This window comes from Octopus bimaculoides, chromosome 3 (genome assembly GCF_046866305.1).
Source record: "Octopus bimaculoides isolate indiv1 chromosome 3, ASM4686630v1, whole genome shotgun sequence".
Taxonomy (NCBI): domain Eukaryota; kingdom Metazoa; phylum Mollusca; class Cephalopoda; order Octopoda; family Octopodidae; genus Octopus; species Octopus bimaculoides.
The window spans coordinates 25516898-25534785 of NC_142930.1; the positions used below are offsets into that span (position 1 = coordinate 25516898).

A 17888-nucleotide genomic window follows, 5' to 3' on the forward strand; every position below is an offset into this window, starting at 1 on the left:
ATTTTTACTTAAATTAATTCCTAAGTTAGGAATAAATCTAAAATCTTATGAAATGAACAGAAAATCAGAACTTAGGCTCCTTGTTTCATCAGATGTGCTAATATCAAATAAAATAGCATTTAAGAACAACTATTTTCAAAGTTAAATTATATAATAGATTTAAGTTAATGCAGATAAATAAATATTTTCAGTAGTTTTGTAGAAACCAGAACATACAGACATCTTTGAGTTGTTATTTTTTCATCTAGAAATTATCATAAAATAAGCTAATTACTTCAGTATATGTTACTTTGTGTTTTTAACTTAAAAAGGATGTAAAACTATGTCAAATATAAGACAAAAAAAGTGAAAGAATTTAGCATAATATAGTAAGCAGTGGCAGATGATAGCATGATGAAAATTTAATGATGATTCCTTTGTACTACTTTTAAGAAAAACAATGCTATGAAACAAAAATTTGATAGGAAGCTCACAACTGAATGAGTTCAGTTGGGTTGGAAAATAATCTAAACAGTTTGAAAAGTAAAAACCATTGTGATAAATAAATAAGGGGATCTAAACCAATGGTGTGTGACAAAAGTTGTGGAAATTATTAATGAGCTTGTGTGTTCAAAACAAATAAATTTTTCTTTTTATTGTTTTGTTTTTCTTAAATACAGTTTTTTAATATTTGTAGTCACAAGAGGAAATATGGAGAACATTATTGCAAAGCAAAGTTTCATAATGTACATTATTATGTACATTATGAAACTTTAGAGTTGTTAGTTTATAACCTCAGAATTCTCAATGTAGTTTTGGCTACATAAAAGAATAAGAAATTCCTAGTATACAAGAAGACAAACTATAAACTTATTCTTAAATGTAATTTACTTCAGAAAAATTATATTATTACAAAATAAATTTCTATTCTTATTTTAAAAAACTAACAAATGATATGGTTTTCCTTAAATCAGTTTTAAAACGATTCTTACCCTTTTTCTACAGCAGCATATGCAAAACCTGATTTCCAACAGTATAAAAGGCACATGTTCAAAGTCATATTCTCATTAACTATTCCAATTTGGTTTAGTCTCATGTTAGTGGCTCTATAACATCCAAGGTAAAAACCTAATTTAAAGAAAAAAATGTCATGGTTTCTTTCTAATGAAAAGGTTAAAATTCTTTTAGCTTTCAAATATATTAAAATAACTTGTTTGGTAAGTGACTTAATCGGGGGAATTTGGAAGTGAAACAATTACATATGAAAAGGTGATGGCAACCTATCTAAAATGTATATCTACTTCTGTACATCCACTTTAATTTCATTTTGTAATAGTATTATATACTATTATGTAAAAGAAAGTTTCTTATACCTCTATAACATAGTCACTAACACCATTACACAGAATCTGAGATGCAGTACGTAACAAAGTTGCAGGTGTACAACAATAATTTTTAGAACTTTATTGTACATAATATTACAAAATAATACAAAAATGATTTTAACGGTATGTATGGGTTTCAAATGGCTATCATGACTACATGATGAAACTTTAAAATAATTTGTTTCATCTTATTTACACTGTATCTTCTTGGAAATATTTTTCTCTACCCAATAGTCAGGGAGGGTCAAGCTGCCTTTGGGACTAGACAGATTTATATGTAATTAGATGAAGTAAAAATACTTAATATTATAGTTAGTAATTAGTACAGGTCAGTTGTGATGAAGCTATGACATACTGTAGGTTTTTCAGTGACATGTGATGGACTGCGGTAAAAAATCTCCCAGCAGTATCATCTTATAAAAAGCTTATCTATAAGCATTTACTTACAAGTAAAATACATATACACTTAAGTAAACTCCTGGCTAAAAAGGCTCACCATCACTAGTGTAGGTATAGTCTAATGGAAATGTGAATAAAAAAACAGATCTCAGAAGGATTACAGTTCTATGGAACAAAAGATCAAAGTCTCTCAAATAAAGTTCTGCATATGAAGTAAAGTCAATGTTGAAAAGAAATAATTGTAACAGTTATGAGAGAACTATGTATGATAGGGATATGACAGAACTATCAAGTTTTAAAGAGCAGTGAAACTAGATATTTATTGGTTAGTATCAGGTCAACCCTGACAAAGCAGACAGGATTAATGGCATTCTGGCCATGACCAATCACTCTTTTAAGATGGTAGAGTGTAGAGTATGATGTGAGAGTATTTGGTTGCTACTTCTAGCAGACATAATTACCACAAAGAGATTCCCTCATTGACTCCCCAAATATTTGCATTCTCAATACAAATATATCTGGGAGAATAACCTATCAAAGAAGCTTTTCTTTTTATGGCATTGAGGTAGATCCAGCCACCCCCGTTAACGGGACAAAACCCGGATTTAAAAAACTGGATGATGATGATGATGATGATACATCAAAGAATGCTATGGCAACAGTAACCTCTTAAACAATTAGGAAAATTAAAATTACATCTAAATTACAAAGTCATATGCACAGCCTAAATGTATTTACATTTTATTTTATTTAGTTAAAGTGAAATTTCAGCAAGAACACAATAGAATTTTTTTAAATGACATCAAAATTAAGTCACCTGGCACAGCTTGTGCATACTCTACATATGCCTAGTGAAGCTAGGAATCCAAGAGAATGCAACAAGGCTAGTTTTCTGATTGTGTCTATGTTACAGCTAAAGGAGCTTAAGATTGGTATGACCACATTAGAGGATGTTCTTGAGATTTTTGTTCATGGAGTCAGTGTAAGTTTTCCATGAGATGTCTAGGTTGCACTAGGGTACAGAAGATTAAGAAGGAATGCAAGGTGGTGTTACCTATACAAAAGTGAATATTGTCAGAGGTCATGGTATTTTCATATTGTCTTAAAACATTAACAAAATATAGATTCGTTTTGTTCCCTACCCAAACTTCATATACAAGAAGATAAAGAGATTTTAAAAAAGAGAAAAAAAAAAGAAAGAAGTAGAAACTAAAAGAAACTAGAACCATTACATTCCAAAAAAAGGAATCATAAATAAAGATGTCTTCCTTTATATGTATATTAAATGCCTTTTCTCCCATAACTAATTCACTCTGAAGGGAATTTTACAAACAATAAACAGAACAGATTAAATTTTCATTACCCAACCTATTATCTTGTGCAGGTGATGAACTCCCAATATATTTTAAGGCTATTACAGTTAAAATGCCAGCAGTCAGCTCATGATTCCTGAACAATTTTTTCCAAATAATGTTAACTTCACTTATCTGCTAGTATCAATGAGCTGGAACCAAAAGTGTCGTAAAACCATTCTAATGATCCAGTAATTCAGACTTAATGCTCCCACTGACAGGGATATGGCACCTGATTGTCTGCAACCAAGTAGATATCCAGCTTTAAGTATGTTTTGCTGTATGGAATAATAGAGACTCCTTGCTGGGGCCACCACTGCTGGGTTTTCAAACTCAAATATTTTTTCTTTTTCTGTTTTTAAACTGAAACATCTCAGACTTCAAATATTGAAAAATCTGAACTATATTTTATGCTGATAAAAAGTTTCAAACCAAGACTATATTATTAAGCATATAAAATGCATTACTATACTAAATCTTTCAGTTTCATGCTGTATTGTGTATATTGTTAATGTTTAAGTATGAATGAACATTGCTTAATAAACTAGTTTATTACACCCAATCAGAATGCAATATTTTACTTACCATAAGTTGTAAATCTTCCTGGGTATATATGTACACCTATGATAACCAAATGATAATATTATATACAAATCAAAAGAACTCTAGTAGCTCAAACTCAAAATATACGTTATTAAAATGAAAGAAATATATTAATCTAAAATATTAACTTTTCATAATTATTTGAAATAAATAATATAAATTGCAAACATGCACAGACAATTAAAAAAGGAAAACAGTCTCAATCTGCACTTGCTTTTCCCCTTTCTTTTTCTTCTATTTCTTTATTTCCAACAGATTTTGCAGTTTATTTCCAAGTTGGCCCTGATCAAGCTGACATAACTATGTATTTAAACCTCCCCTCCAGCCATTAATAGCATACCTTGGACAACATCAAGTGAAATAATTTCATTTCAGAGGCTATTTTTGCTGGAAGCTTACCTTTAACTTTACAATTAGTTATATTAGTCATTAGAAAGTTATTTTCCTTTCCATGATTTTAAAATGAAACTTGTCAGTTGGTGGAAACAGTTAAGGGCAAAGTTCTACACAAAAGAGACTGATAGAATAAGTACTAAGCTTACAAAGAATAAGTCCTGGGGTCGATTTGCTTGACTAAAGGCGGTGCTCCAGCATGGCCACAGTCAAATGACTGAAACAAGTAAAAGAGTAAAAGAGATAGCTGAAGGTTATTTTTTCAAAAAATTTTGGCTTTATTTGGTATTTCTTAGTATATTAATAATTACCAATGGAAAAAAATGTACTTACTATGTATTTGAAGTCTTCTTCTACCACCACACATCTGATGTCCATTAGCTGGACATGTAAAATTGCAATCAGTATCAGGAACCTTTATTAAATTGTCATAAACTTGCCCACATACGCAAAAGATCCTAAAAAGATTAAATCAACTTTGCAATAAATATAACGTAAAAATAATTTTATATCATTTATTTATACTTTATTACACAATACCAAAAAGAAGAGATATCCTCTTAAGCATCTATGAAAGAAAATAGAATAAATATCACCCTATAAGTCTCTAAATTATTGAATTGTGTAAATGGGTAATTTGTTTCCGCAGTGTGTAAATGAAGTAGATGCTTGACTGAGCATATTTTAGGTACTGAAACAATGATGTATGTATTTTAATTTGCTGTATAAAAATTAAATAAGTTGAAATTATTTTTATGAAATAGGTCTAGAGAAAAGGGCAAAGCCCCTTCACAGCCTACTAAAACTGGAGAAACTGATGCTGTTAACATTCCATTTAAACTTTTGAAAAGTAGGAAAAAACATGTGCAGGGCAGAAATTTCAGGGAGTCAATGCTCTTAGTGATGAAGGACTAGATGTAGCAATCAGTACAAGGACTAGGGAGTTAAACACAACATGAGTGATGAAAGGAGGAGATATAAGTGAGTAGGAGACTTGAGTGGCAGTGACAGAAATATGCATGTGTAACAGCAGTATTAGGTCAGCATGATTTAATTAATTATTCATGTATTTGACCTTTATAAACAAATTTGTTTCTTTCTTAACTCAAATTTTCTTTCAATATCGTCTTTCAAAGTATAAATCTTAAAATATATAAAAGATATTTTTTTCTGTTGTTTTTCTGTAACAAATCTTATTTAATACATTACTTTTAACATAAGTCTACCATAATGCAATATAAGTATTGAACTACTATAAACAGTACAAAATTCTATGTTTATAATATTTATCAATATTTGGTATCATTATAGTAAAGTGGTACTTATGCCCATAATATAATAATATCCAACTGAGTCAAGAAATACTTCACCACCTCTTGAAAGCTCTGCCATGATTATAGTTTTCATTTTTTTTTCTTTCTTTTTCTTTTTTTTTTGAAAGAAAGACTTTATCAAAACAAAATTAAAATTACTATTGTGGCTAATTTTTACTTTCTTAGGTAACTTCGAAGGTGTTTAACATTTCTTCTAATCTGTTGATCAATCTGTTTAGTTGTGTGTGCACGCATGTGTGTGTGTGTATGTTTGTGTGTGTACGCATGTCTGTGCATGTGTGTGTGTGTGTGTAATTTTTTTCTAACTTTGGTACAATCACAAATTTGTATCAACTGTATTACTTGATTGGAATTCTATCAAAGTCAGAAGGATTAAAAGCAAAATTGAGCTTAGTAGGATTTGAACATAAAGCTTAAGACACAAAGGGCTGTAACTAAATATTGCAAAGCATTAATCTCATTAGTCCTTTCATTTATTTTAGAACAGAGAATTTTCTAGGTCCATTGACAAAATGAAAAGCTGTTCCCCAAGTACACGCACACATGTGTGTATGTGTGCATATGTGTGTATGCAAAGTAGAAAATGTACTAAATATATGCCAAGTTTATTTATTCATTCAAAGCATCTAATGTTTCGATTTGTCAGTATTTTGAATTTCTTACTTATAACATGAAATTAACTGAATTGTGTCTTCAGTAGCATGACTTTTGGCCAAAACTCTGAGCAGTGAAAACTCAACTTCAATTCAATTTTATAGCATTCATATTGAGAATTTTTTCTCGGGTCTTTATGAATATGCACTCATTCATTTTATACATACATCTGTACATATGCACATGGATAGCCTGTGGAGATGCTAGAGCAGATATATATATATATATATATATACAACCCATACAACAACTGAGGACACCGCAAAGAAAAGACAAACAGGAAAAGATCATTCCATTTATAGTGACACAAAATCCATGCCACCAGAACATCTTTAATATCGCCAAAGCGAACTTACCGATCCTTGCACAAAGTAAGGAATTGAGAAATATCATTACAGATCAAAATATAACTCTCAGTAAGAGACAACCTAAAAACTTGAAAACGCTATTAACAAAGGCAAGGTTTGACCTCAGCAACAAAAATCAAACATTCACTGTATCCAAATGCAATGATAGCCAATGCGGTACATGCCGATCAATCCATACCGGCCCATATATGAACACAAAAACAGGGAAAATATTCACCAATGCGAACATGAACTGCAAAAGTAGAAATCTAATCTACTGCATCAAATGCCCTAATTGTGAAGAACTGTACGTTGGCCAGACAGGTAATGCACTATCGGAACGCTCACGGGTGCATCGACAACAGATTAAAAACCCAGAAGTCCGCCAAATACCACTGAGTAACCATTTGGCAACATGTGGTCATCAAACTTTTATTATATTTCCATTCCATAAACTTTACAACCGGAATGAAATTGAGAGAAAATGCAAAGAAAAGGACTTTATTAAGAAATTTAAACCCACTCTTAATAAACAATGATTAAATTTATCTAACTTGGGGTTTAAAAATCTTATTCCTATAACTAAAACACAAAAAATCTCTCAAATGTCATCATTTCTAAAAATAGATTTGGCATCATTTCTAAGAATAGCCAAACACCTACTGGGGTTTTAAAATCTTATCCCTACAACCAAAACACAAAACAATTTCTCAAATATCATCATTTCTAAAAATAAATTTGGCATCATTTCTAAGAACAGCCAAACACCTACTGGGCTTTAAAAACCTTATCCCTTCAACCAAGACACAAAACAATTTCTCAAATGTCATCATTTCTAAAAATAAATTTGGCATCAATTCTAAAAATAGCCAAACACATACTGCTGCTGTCCAAAGGAATTGGTATAAAAGACAGAAAACCAGCCAATCTATTACAGTTTGTTAAAGTCTGTCATACCAGCCATGATGAAATACCACAAGGTATAGAAAATACGTATTCGCCTTTATATATTTAATCCTTTATATTGAACACTCAATATTTCATCTATTCAATAAGACATATTCCATATATTCAATAAGACATTCAATACTTTATTTCATAGTACCATCCATTTTTATTTTATATTATATATTGTATATTCCATATTCTATATCCCACATTGGTTTTGCAGGAATATAAATAAAACATAAAAAACAGACTGAGTTGGAACTCTTTTAAACAAAATAATATATTCCTCTATACACAATCATACAAAACCCCTTTTTTTGTATTTATTTTTACTCGCATCATCATCATCATCATCATCATCGTTTAACGTCCGCTTTCCATGCTAGCATGGGTTGGACGATTTGACTGAGGACTGGTGCAACCGGATGGCTACACCAGGCTCCAATCTAATTTGGCAGAGTTTCTACAGCTGGATGCCCTTCCTAACGCCAACCACTCAGAGAGTGTAGTGGGTGCTTTTACGTGTCACCCGCACGAAAACAGCCACGCTCGAAATGGTGTCTTTTATGTGCCACCCGCACAAGAGCCAGTCCAGGGGCACTGGCAACGATCTCGCTCGAAAACCCTACAAGGCCAGTCAGGCGGTACTGGCAACGGTCACGCTCAGGATGGTACATCTTATGTGCCACCCGCACAAAAGCCAGTCCAGGGGCACTGGCAACGATCTCACTTGGCTTGCCAGGTCTTCTCACGCACAGCACATTTCCAAAGGTCTCGGTCAGTAGTCATCGCCTATATATATATAGATATGTGCTGTGTACAAGAAGTAAGAAGGTGGCAAGCTTCAACAATTACTCATGCAGAAACAGTAATCAAGTACGCAGACTAGACACATCATTGGCAGAGAAATGTCTAGATAAAGTAATCAAGGTAGTCAGAGTGTGTGCAATAGAGTAATTGAGCTTAGGCTAGTCTTGAATAACATGACAGTGAAATTTACCACTGCTTACGCACCACAATCAGGATTCCCAGATGAACAGAAGGACTGACCAGTTTTATGAAGCCTTCTTGCAGATTATCACAATAACAAATGACAGTGACTTCATTATTGTAACTGGCAATTCTAATGGACATGATTGATAAACTTATGACAGCTTTTCCAGCATACATGGAGACTATGGATATTGATACAAAGAATGAGGAGGAATCAAGGCTTCTGAAGTTTTGTGATGCAATTACTTAGTTGCAACATTAGTTTTAGGAAAGTGACCAGCCATCTGATTACCAATCAGTTGGGTGAACACACAAGCCAGATAGACTTCATCCCCACTAGGAAATGGAATAAACAGATAGTTGTGAATGCTAAGTCTTTCCTTGGAAAATGTATCACTCAACATAGACTAATGATAGCTGATTTCAGAGTAAAAGTTAGATAGACCCATAGGTACAAAGAAAATTTGAGAAGGAAGACATGGTAGCTGAAAGAATCTCCAACCAGCTCTAGGTTCAGACAAGTTCTTGTTAATATGTATGACAGAACAGAGGAAGAGATAGAGATTTATAACATAAAAAACAATAAGGAGTGTCTATGGGACAACTTGCTGAAGACTATAAACCAAATCTGTGGCTATTGCAAGGTTCCAGTCAAGTGGAAAGTGGCACAATAGTGGAATAGTACTGTTGATAGATTCGGAAAAGCTAAGAGACTGGCTTAGAAAGACTGAAAGAAATGAGGCAGCAAAGAACAATTCAAGTAGCTTGAAGTGAAGCTAGACCTCAGGTATACTTAGCAAGAAGAGAAGCAGGAAGTAAGATGTGTAAACTTCTTTCTTTCTTGCACATGTTGTGATGTGAAGATCATAAACATGAGGTATTCTAGACTGCAAAACAGTGCACTAGAGAAAATCAGTATGTTGTTGAGAAGTGGTTACAGAATGAAATGAAAGAAGAATGGAAATGTTATTACAAAAGGTTGTTGAATAAGGAGAAGACATAGAAGAGAGAGGGTATGTCTTAAGTAGACCCAACAAAGAACCCAGCAATTGTAGTAGACAGCAGTGTTGTCACTAACACAATTAAAAATAAAAAAGCAGGGAAAGCAGCTGGTCCATCAGAAATAATCGCTGAGATGCTTAAAATATCTGGTTAAGTAGAATATATGCTTGTCACTCATACAATCAATCAGGTAGTACAAGAAGGTGTCATACTCAATGGCTGATGCAGTGGTATTATCAACTACTACAAGGTCAAAAGAGATGCAGCAAAGACTGGTAACAACAGTGGCATTAAATTGATGGACCAGATTATGAAAGCTGCAGAAAGTTAGGAACAGAATTAGCCTAGCTGAAATTCAATTGTACTTTGTTCTTGGAAGATTTACTAATAATGCCATCTTCTGAGTGAGACAACTGCAAAAGTTGGGAGAAGATAAGAGTAAACCTCTATCCCTAACATTGTTGATCTGCTGAAGGCAAGCCATGTGCAGAGGTGCATTCAACAAGGTGAGGGTGAACAATGAGTTCATGATTAATTTAGTTTGCATGTAGGGGCCATCATGGTACAGTTCTTAACATCTTTTTATTATAGTAGCCTAGGCCAAACCAAAAGTTCAAGACCAGCTGTCTGTGGGAATTTTTTTGTCGCTGATAACCTTATTGTAGCTGAATTTATAGAAGATTTAGAGAAGACATTCTAAGCTTGGAAGCAAAACCTAGAACCAAGATAGTCTCAAATTAAAGTTAGTAAAGAGTAAAGTTTTAGTAAGAAAAAAAGAAGGCAGTGCCTTGCTATTATCAGGGAAATGGCCATGCTTGATATGCAGAAAAGAAGTAAGCATAAATTTAATATGGTGTATTCAGTTTAAACTTTGGACACTCAAGAGGTGTAGTGAATCATAGACAGATTAGAGGAGAAAGTAGACTTCATATATGGCAAATGTGCAGGAATACCTAGTAATAAGAATATACCATCCTTTAATGTCTATTTTCCATGCTGGCATGGGCTGGACGATTTGACAGGAACTGGCAAAACCACAAGCTGTTCAAGGCTCCAATGTCTGTTTTGGTATGGTTTCTACAGTTGCATGCCCTTCCTAAAGCCAACCGCTTTACAGAGTGTACTGGGTGCTTTTTATGTGGCACCAGCAGAGTCACCAAGTAACTTCAGCTGGGAGGGGAGAGTAGTATTGAGGGAGGTGGCTTTGAGGGTATTGAAGGTAAGAGCAAACAAGTGAAGTGTTAATGATGGAGAATAGTACAGGGGAGAGAAGGCACAGAAAGGGGCTGGTTGGGAGAATATAATGAGAAATGGAATTAGTCTGGAGTGGGGGTAAAAAGATAACAAAGGGTTTTTCTCTCAGAGTAACTTCCAAATGGTATGATGCTTGTGTACAAAGTGTGATTGATGCTACATGGGTGTGATATATGGGCTTTGAATGCAGATTTGCAACAGCTGGAAAGAAACAAAGCAAACATGCTCCAGTGGATGTGTAATGTTAAGTGTGCACAAATGAGCTGAAAGAAATGCCAGAAGAGGCCTCAAATACAATGTTTAAAAGAAAAGAATGCACTAGTATGGGTATGTGATATAATGGAGGATGTCTGTTCAGTTAAGAAATGCTAAATACTTTAAGTGGATGGAATCTATAATTGATGTAGGACACCTAGGAATTCTTGTAACGCAGTGGTGAAGACTGAGCCTCACAAATATGACAAAGAACTGTGATGAATGGTGGCAGGTAGTTCCAGAGAAGACCTGCCCAGTGGTGCAAGCAGGGCAAAATGCTCATTTAAGTGGTGGTAGAGGTGAAGACTGGATGTGTAACATATCTACATAGGATCTATCATCCATTATATTCTTGCCAAGTATCCATCTACTGTCATCTTTACTCTTTCATTCACCCTCTTTTATTAACTACCTATGTCACAGAGAAAGTATTCTACAGGGTAAATTGTCGCCATTTATATTTTCCATTTTGCGCATGCACATTGTTTATTTTTAATTTTGTCGACTACACAGAATAGTAGGGTCAGTTGGGCACCATCTGTGAGAAAAACAGTACCCTGACACAATTCACTCTGCCAGAAATTTGGAAATTACATGCTGTACTGCTTGGTATTCATGCCAGAAGCTTCAATACGAACATTTCAGAGTTTTGGGATGTCAATCTGAGGACATATACCGAGAGTGATAAAAGTCAAACATCCAGTCAACATCATGGTGTTTGGAGTGATCACTAGTGATGGCAACATTGTCGCCATTCATCTTCCTACACAGCCTCAGACTCAAGATGGAGGCCTATATCAAGTGCCTGGAGGAGGTAGTGTTGCCTTGGGTCAAGAGAGTGGCTGCTGGAAGACCTTATGTCTAGCAACAGAACTCTGCACCCATGCCACACAAGCAGGAGAACCCAGTCATAGCTGTCAGACAATTTCTGCAACCACATCGCCCCTAACATCTGGCCACCTAACTCCCCAGACTGCAACATCCTTGATTATTATGTATGGGGCACAGTTGAGTGAGAGACCAACAAAACTTCTTGTAACACCAAAGATGAAGTGTAGGCAAGAATTATGATAGCATTCATCAACTTAAACAAGGAGACCATCCAGAAGAGTTGCAGGAGATTCTGAAGTCATCTGGAAGCCATAGTTGAAGCCAATGGCGATTTTATTGAATAAATTTACTCTTTAGTATTTCAAGATTTTTTAATGTAATTTTGGTAAATATATCTGTTAAAATGAGATGTCACTGTTATTTTTATTTTTGCGTAATTTAGACAACAGTTTATTCACCGCACCCTGTATTTGTCCCAATTCAATCCCCACTACTACAATCCCCACTACTACCACCGTTTAATCACTCTTTCTTTCTTTCTTCCATCATCCTTTATCATTACTTCTCTTCTATAATCACTCCTTTACTACTCTACATCTGTGTAACAGGGAGGGATGCATTGGATCTGTCCATATCCAGTATTGTTCTACCATCACCCTTCTTTACCACTAGCTACAACTCTCACTCTCACCCACAACACTCTTCACCAATATCTACAACTCTCAGTATCACCCATCTCTATTGCTATTCATCACTCATTCTCCCTTACCATCACTTATTTTTATTGATAACTCCTATCAACCCATTCATGCTGTTTTCCATTCGATCTCTTAACCAATAACCAACAAGTAGTTATCATTGCTTCTCTTCCATTACTCCCTCTCCCCTCCCTCACTTATCATTCTGTTTACTCCCATCAAACTCATGCTTTCTCTTTTTTCATCCTCTTAGTCATCACTCTCTTCAATTCACCTTCTCAATCATGTTTGCTTTGAAAGGAAAAAAACAACATAGAGTAGAGAGGACTTATTAATTTTGCCAAGGACATGACAATCTTTCTAATGCTGATGCTATGATTAAATACACCCAGTACACACCATGAAGTGAATGGTGTTAGAAAGGGCATCCAACCATGGAAACCAGGTCAAAAATTAAGCAATACAAGATGTGGGGATCTATTTTAAAACGGGGGCCACATTTTTCATTAATGTTTTACATAGTGTTTTTGGTACGGAAAGACTTTCAAACTTCGTACACTTATCTATTTTGTGTTATAGAACAGAAAAATATTTTTGTATTCGAATTTATTTCATGTAAAAAATTGTCTTATTTTGATAATTTCAACCAATCACTGACAAGTATTCAGTTGTTTATATTTACTCCTTTGGCTGATTAAGCGATGTAAAGCGTATTTAATCTCCATACCTTCGTTTTATTTGCTTTTTTCATTTTAAATTTGCTTTAACCCTAACCCTAACCCTAACCCTAACCCTAACCCTAGGATTAGGGTTAGGGTTAGGGTTAATTGTTTCAGAATCGTTTGTTTATGTAGTCGGCACTTAATGTATATCGGCTGAATGGACGTCAGTGATTGGTTGAAATTACAGAAATACGACAACTTTAACATGGAATAACTTATGGATTTCTTTTTTTTTTAAGAAGACTAAGAGAAAAAGATGTTTTATATGACACATTCTACCAGTGTTCCAAGTTTCAAAGTGTTTCGTTAATGAAAAATGTGGCCCCCGTTTTAAAAAAGATCCAGATGTGGTTCCATGAACCATCTAGGAGGCCTGTAACTCTGAATAAGAACTGACTCGTATCACAGCAACCCATCCAACCCAACCCAATATGGAAAGTGAATGTAAAATAATGTTGATAACATAATTTCATTTTTATGTCCATGCTGACATGGGTTGGACAACACTTCTTGAGGCAATATTCCTTGGTTAGATGCCCTTTCTGATGCTAACCCTTATTTTCATGAAAGAATTTTATTCCACATCTTAGCATATCAAATTACTGAGCCTCTGGACATTTCGTTTATGCAGGACATAAGTAATATCACCACTGAACAAACAGTATCAATGCAAAGATTCACACACATATGCACACACAAATTAAGCAAACACAAGTCATATCTTTTTATATTATAACCTATATATCATTTAGATACTTAGGTAACTATATATTAATTAGGTAGTGGCCTAGTGGAATTGAACCTAAGATCATTATGATGTGAGTTTGATTCCTGGACTAGGTGGTCTATTGTGTTCTTGTTGTCTCCTTGAGCCAGGCACTTCATTTCACATTGCTCCAGTTTGCTCAGCAATAAAAGAATACCAGCATCTTCTGCCTCCTGCTGTCACATCAAGGATGTTCTGTTCAGTGAAGTGTGAGAGAGCCAAGAGAGTATCAATATTGATATCTACACAGACAGCCAAAAACAATTAACAAAAGCCTGGTACATGCTATGATGCCATACTCACTTGCAAGTGACAGCTAAAGGCTTTTCTGGCTTTTTTACATATGAAAATTTGAATACAGCTTTTGGTTTTTCCCCTAATAGAACTATTTTTCAAAGTAAAACTGCTTCACACTTGAAATTTTAATGAAAGAATGGTAAGAACTTTTATAAGATAAATCTGGCCTGGTTGTTGATGTCATATTACTTTAAGGCAAAAATTAATGCAAACTATATTACATTTTCAAAAAAATGTAAATTTATGCTTGAAATATTTCTACTTTGTCTTAGATTTGAATTATGATTAAAAGAGAAGCAAAAAAAAAGGATTCAGGTTTTGATTTTTCATACTCAGATGTCTACAGAACATCCTCCTTTTTTTCTTTTTACTACGAACTGTTATTTTGTTACAATTAGATATTATTTCCAAATTCATTACAGACCACACACTGAGTTACATACAGTATGTTACATGTTGCCTACAGTGTGCAAGTCTGTTATAAAATTTAGAAACAGTATGACTATTTGTATGTGTTGGGGAGTCCTTTCTTGTGTAGATAAGCAGAGACAGAGTTTAAAATTAACTAAATAAGGATATCACTCAATATTATTAAGTTAAATTAAACTGGAGATTTTCCTCACTTTATTTCAAGAAAAGGTGCCAAAATTTTACATTAAATATGAATTTAACTAATTCATTTAAGTTATCAGAAGAGTTTCTAAATACTATAAAAGGACACAGGAGATAGAAATGTTTATGGAAGGAATCTTTATCATGTGCCCCTTGAAGCAGTTTTCCCCCAATTAAGTACAAACAGGTGACAGCATATGCTGCTTGAACAAATAAAAAGAAAAAAAGAGAGATAACAAAACAATCTTATAACCAAAAATGTTTATCAGCAGGCATAGAAAGACATAAAAATAGGAAACAATCACATGTTCAAAGATAGGATATTCAAATGTTCCTGCTGGCTTTATGAGTGGCTTTCAACAATGGACCATTTCTATGTCATCAACTACTTTACTGAAAACTTATCTGAATATTGCAAACTAGCCAGCCTAGCCTTGGCAGACTACAAAAAAATAAAAAGTATTCCATTCTTTGCACAAGTTGCTGTGATGAAAGAAATAGTTTTAACAAAAGATCAAGGTTAAAATAGAACTCCATGATACTATCTACCATTATTTGTAGTGGGGGTCAGCAGATCAGACAACATTGTAGTAACTATGAATCCAAGGCTTCTTAAGGAAGGCTAAAATAATAACTTTGATGGATATTAGCTAGGGAGATACAATAAAAGGATATGTACTCTTTTCTTTAATGTATAATTTATAAGGAAAATTTGCAGATGATAGATTGAAAAATTGTCAGCACAAAAGCAAATGAGAATTTGGTAATGGTGGTTGGACTGAAGTATAAAAGATATTAAGAAACAGTTGCTATTTACTTGTGCTATATGACAGCCAGTAGGCTAAAGGAATAAGTCCAACAACACCTGTCATGCAATAATTCTACTGCTGTTGTGTTAAATATTGTTTAAGACTTTAATAAAATGTTCACTCAGGACAAAATATGGAGGGAATTATCAAGCTGCCAATTCTTTTTTTTTTTAACCAATATATATATATCATCATATATATATATATATATATGTATGCACACACACACACTAGCATGATTATAAATCATAGGAATCTACAAGCACAGAAACAAAACTACTGAAATGAAATAAAACTGCTAATTATTTTGTAGGAATGTGTATATTGTGTACAATGTGTGTGTGTGTGTGTGTGTGTGTGTGTGTGTGTGCATATGCATGTGTGTAAATACATATATTTCCATTTATATGCACAACTTGCCATGTTGGTATACATGCACGGAGAAACACACACAATTTTAAATTGCATACACAGATACACGCACATTCACACACGTGAATTCTCTTTCATATAGATGTTATATTTTCCTAGCTTTACTGCTATTGTATTGCTAAACAGAGGAAGTAAACGAGAGACTAAAAATAATAAATAAATAAATGAATAAATAAATATTTTTAAAAAAATGATTTTGGGGTTGTCACTGCTCTTGTTAGATTATATATTAGCAGCTGCATGGCGACCAGCTGCTACCAGCAGATGCTAATCTGCTAGATTGGCTAAGCTATTGTTGAATACTGATAGCCCATGCAATTCTCATTGTGCCTTTTGAACACAAGAAACTGATGACAGCTAGCCATGTGGACTCTCCTGAAAACATTAAAAAATAATTCAAGAGTAGCAAACACTTCTCAACTAAGAATTTGTTTTTGTTTGTTTATTTTAGTAATTTTTTTCCCCTATTTCATCACAATTAAATTCTACTATACTTTAATTGTTTAGAAATAAATAAAAAATAAAAAATACACAACTAAAGGAATTTACTCTCTGGAATTGGAAAATGGGAAAAACTGAAACCTTTTTATGGTTTTACCTAAGTTAATGTGATTCCTTTATTTTCTGCAATTCATTAGCTTCATTAAATGATGAAAAGTTTTATAGTACCTATATGAATATATAATGACAACAAGCACATATACACAGACAAATAGTTGCATATGTGTAGAAGTGAATGAGTAAAAGTATATCTTGCATGTGGATACATCTGTAAGTTAATATGTATCTTCTATGGGTACAACAATATGTGTATACACACGTGCACGCATCTCTATATATACATACATGCAAACATTCATATATACATTATACAAAAATATATATATGCATAAAAACAGACATATACATATATATGAATATAAACTTATATATATATATATATATATATATATATATATATATATATATATATATATATATAGGGGCACTGGCAACGATCTCGTGGACTGTCACCTGCACAAGAGCCAGTCCACAAGATCGTTGCCAGTGCCCCTGGACTGGCTCTTGTGCAGGTGACACATGAAATTTTTCGAGTGAGTTTGTTGCCGGTACCACTGAACTGGCTCTTGTGTGGGGTCGTCGTAGGATTTTCGAGCGAGATCATTGCCAGTGACCCTGGACTGGCTCATGTGCGGGCGACACATGAAATCTTTCGAGCGAGATCATTGCCAGTGCCCCTGGACTGGCTCATGTGCGGGCGACACATGAAATCTTTCGAGCGGGATCATTGCCAGTGCCCCTGGACTGGCTCATGTGCAGGCGACACATGAAATCTTTCGAGCGAGATCGTTGCCAGTGCCCCTGAACTGGCTCTTGTGTGGGGCCGTCATAGGATTTTCGAGCGAGATCATTGCCGGTGCCCCTGGACTGGCTCTTGTGCGGGTGACACATGAGGTTTTTCAAGCGAGATGAGCGTGGCCGTTGCCAGTACCGCCTGACTGGCCTTCGTGCGGGTGACACGTAAAAGCACCCACTACACTCTCTGAGTGGTTGGCGTTAGGAAGGGCATCCAGCTGTAGAAATTCTGCCAAATCAGATTGGAGCCTGGTGTAGCCATCTGGTTTCACCAGTCCTCAGTCAAATCGTCCAGCCCATGCTAGCATGGAAAGCAGACGTTAAACGACGACGACGATATATATATATATATATATATATATATATATATACATACACACAGAGACATATATATATATAGATATATATATACAGCAATAAGAAAATGGAGGGGATCAAGGGGTGGCATTCATCAACTTTTAGACATT

At 34.3% G+C, this 17888-nt stretch overlaps 1 protein-coding gene across 1 annotated transcript in view; it reads right to left on the reverse strand.

Annotated features, from left to right (window-relative positions):
* The window catches only part of LOC106878286 (uncharacterized), a 135218-nt gene that overhangs the window by 8087 nt on the left and 109243 nt on the right, over positions 1-17888 (reverse strand). Inside the window, exons 14-16 of the mRNA XM_014927463.3 lie at positions 4445-4569; positions 3701-3736; positions 972-1107 (exon numbers count right to left, since the gene is read on the reverse strand). Of these exons, the coding sequence (XP_014782949.1) occupies positions 972-1107; positions 3701-3736; positions 4445-4569 (297 nt within the window). The remainder of the gene's footprint in view (positions 1-971; positions 1108-3700; positions 3737-4444; positions 4570-17888) is intronic.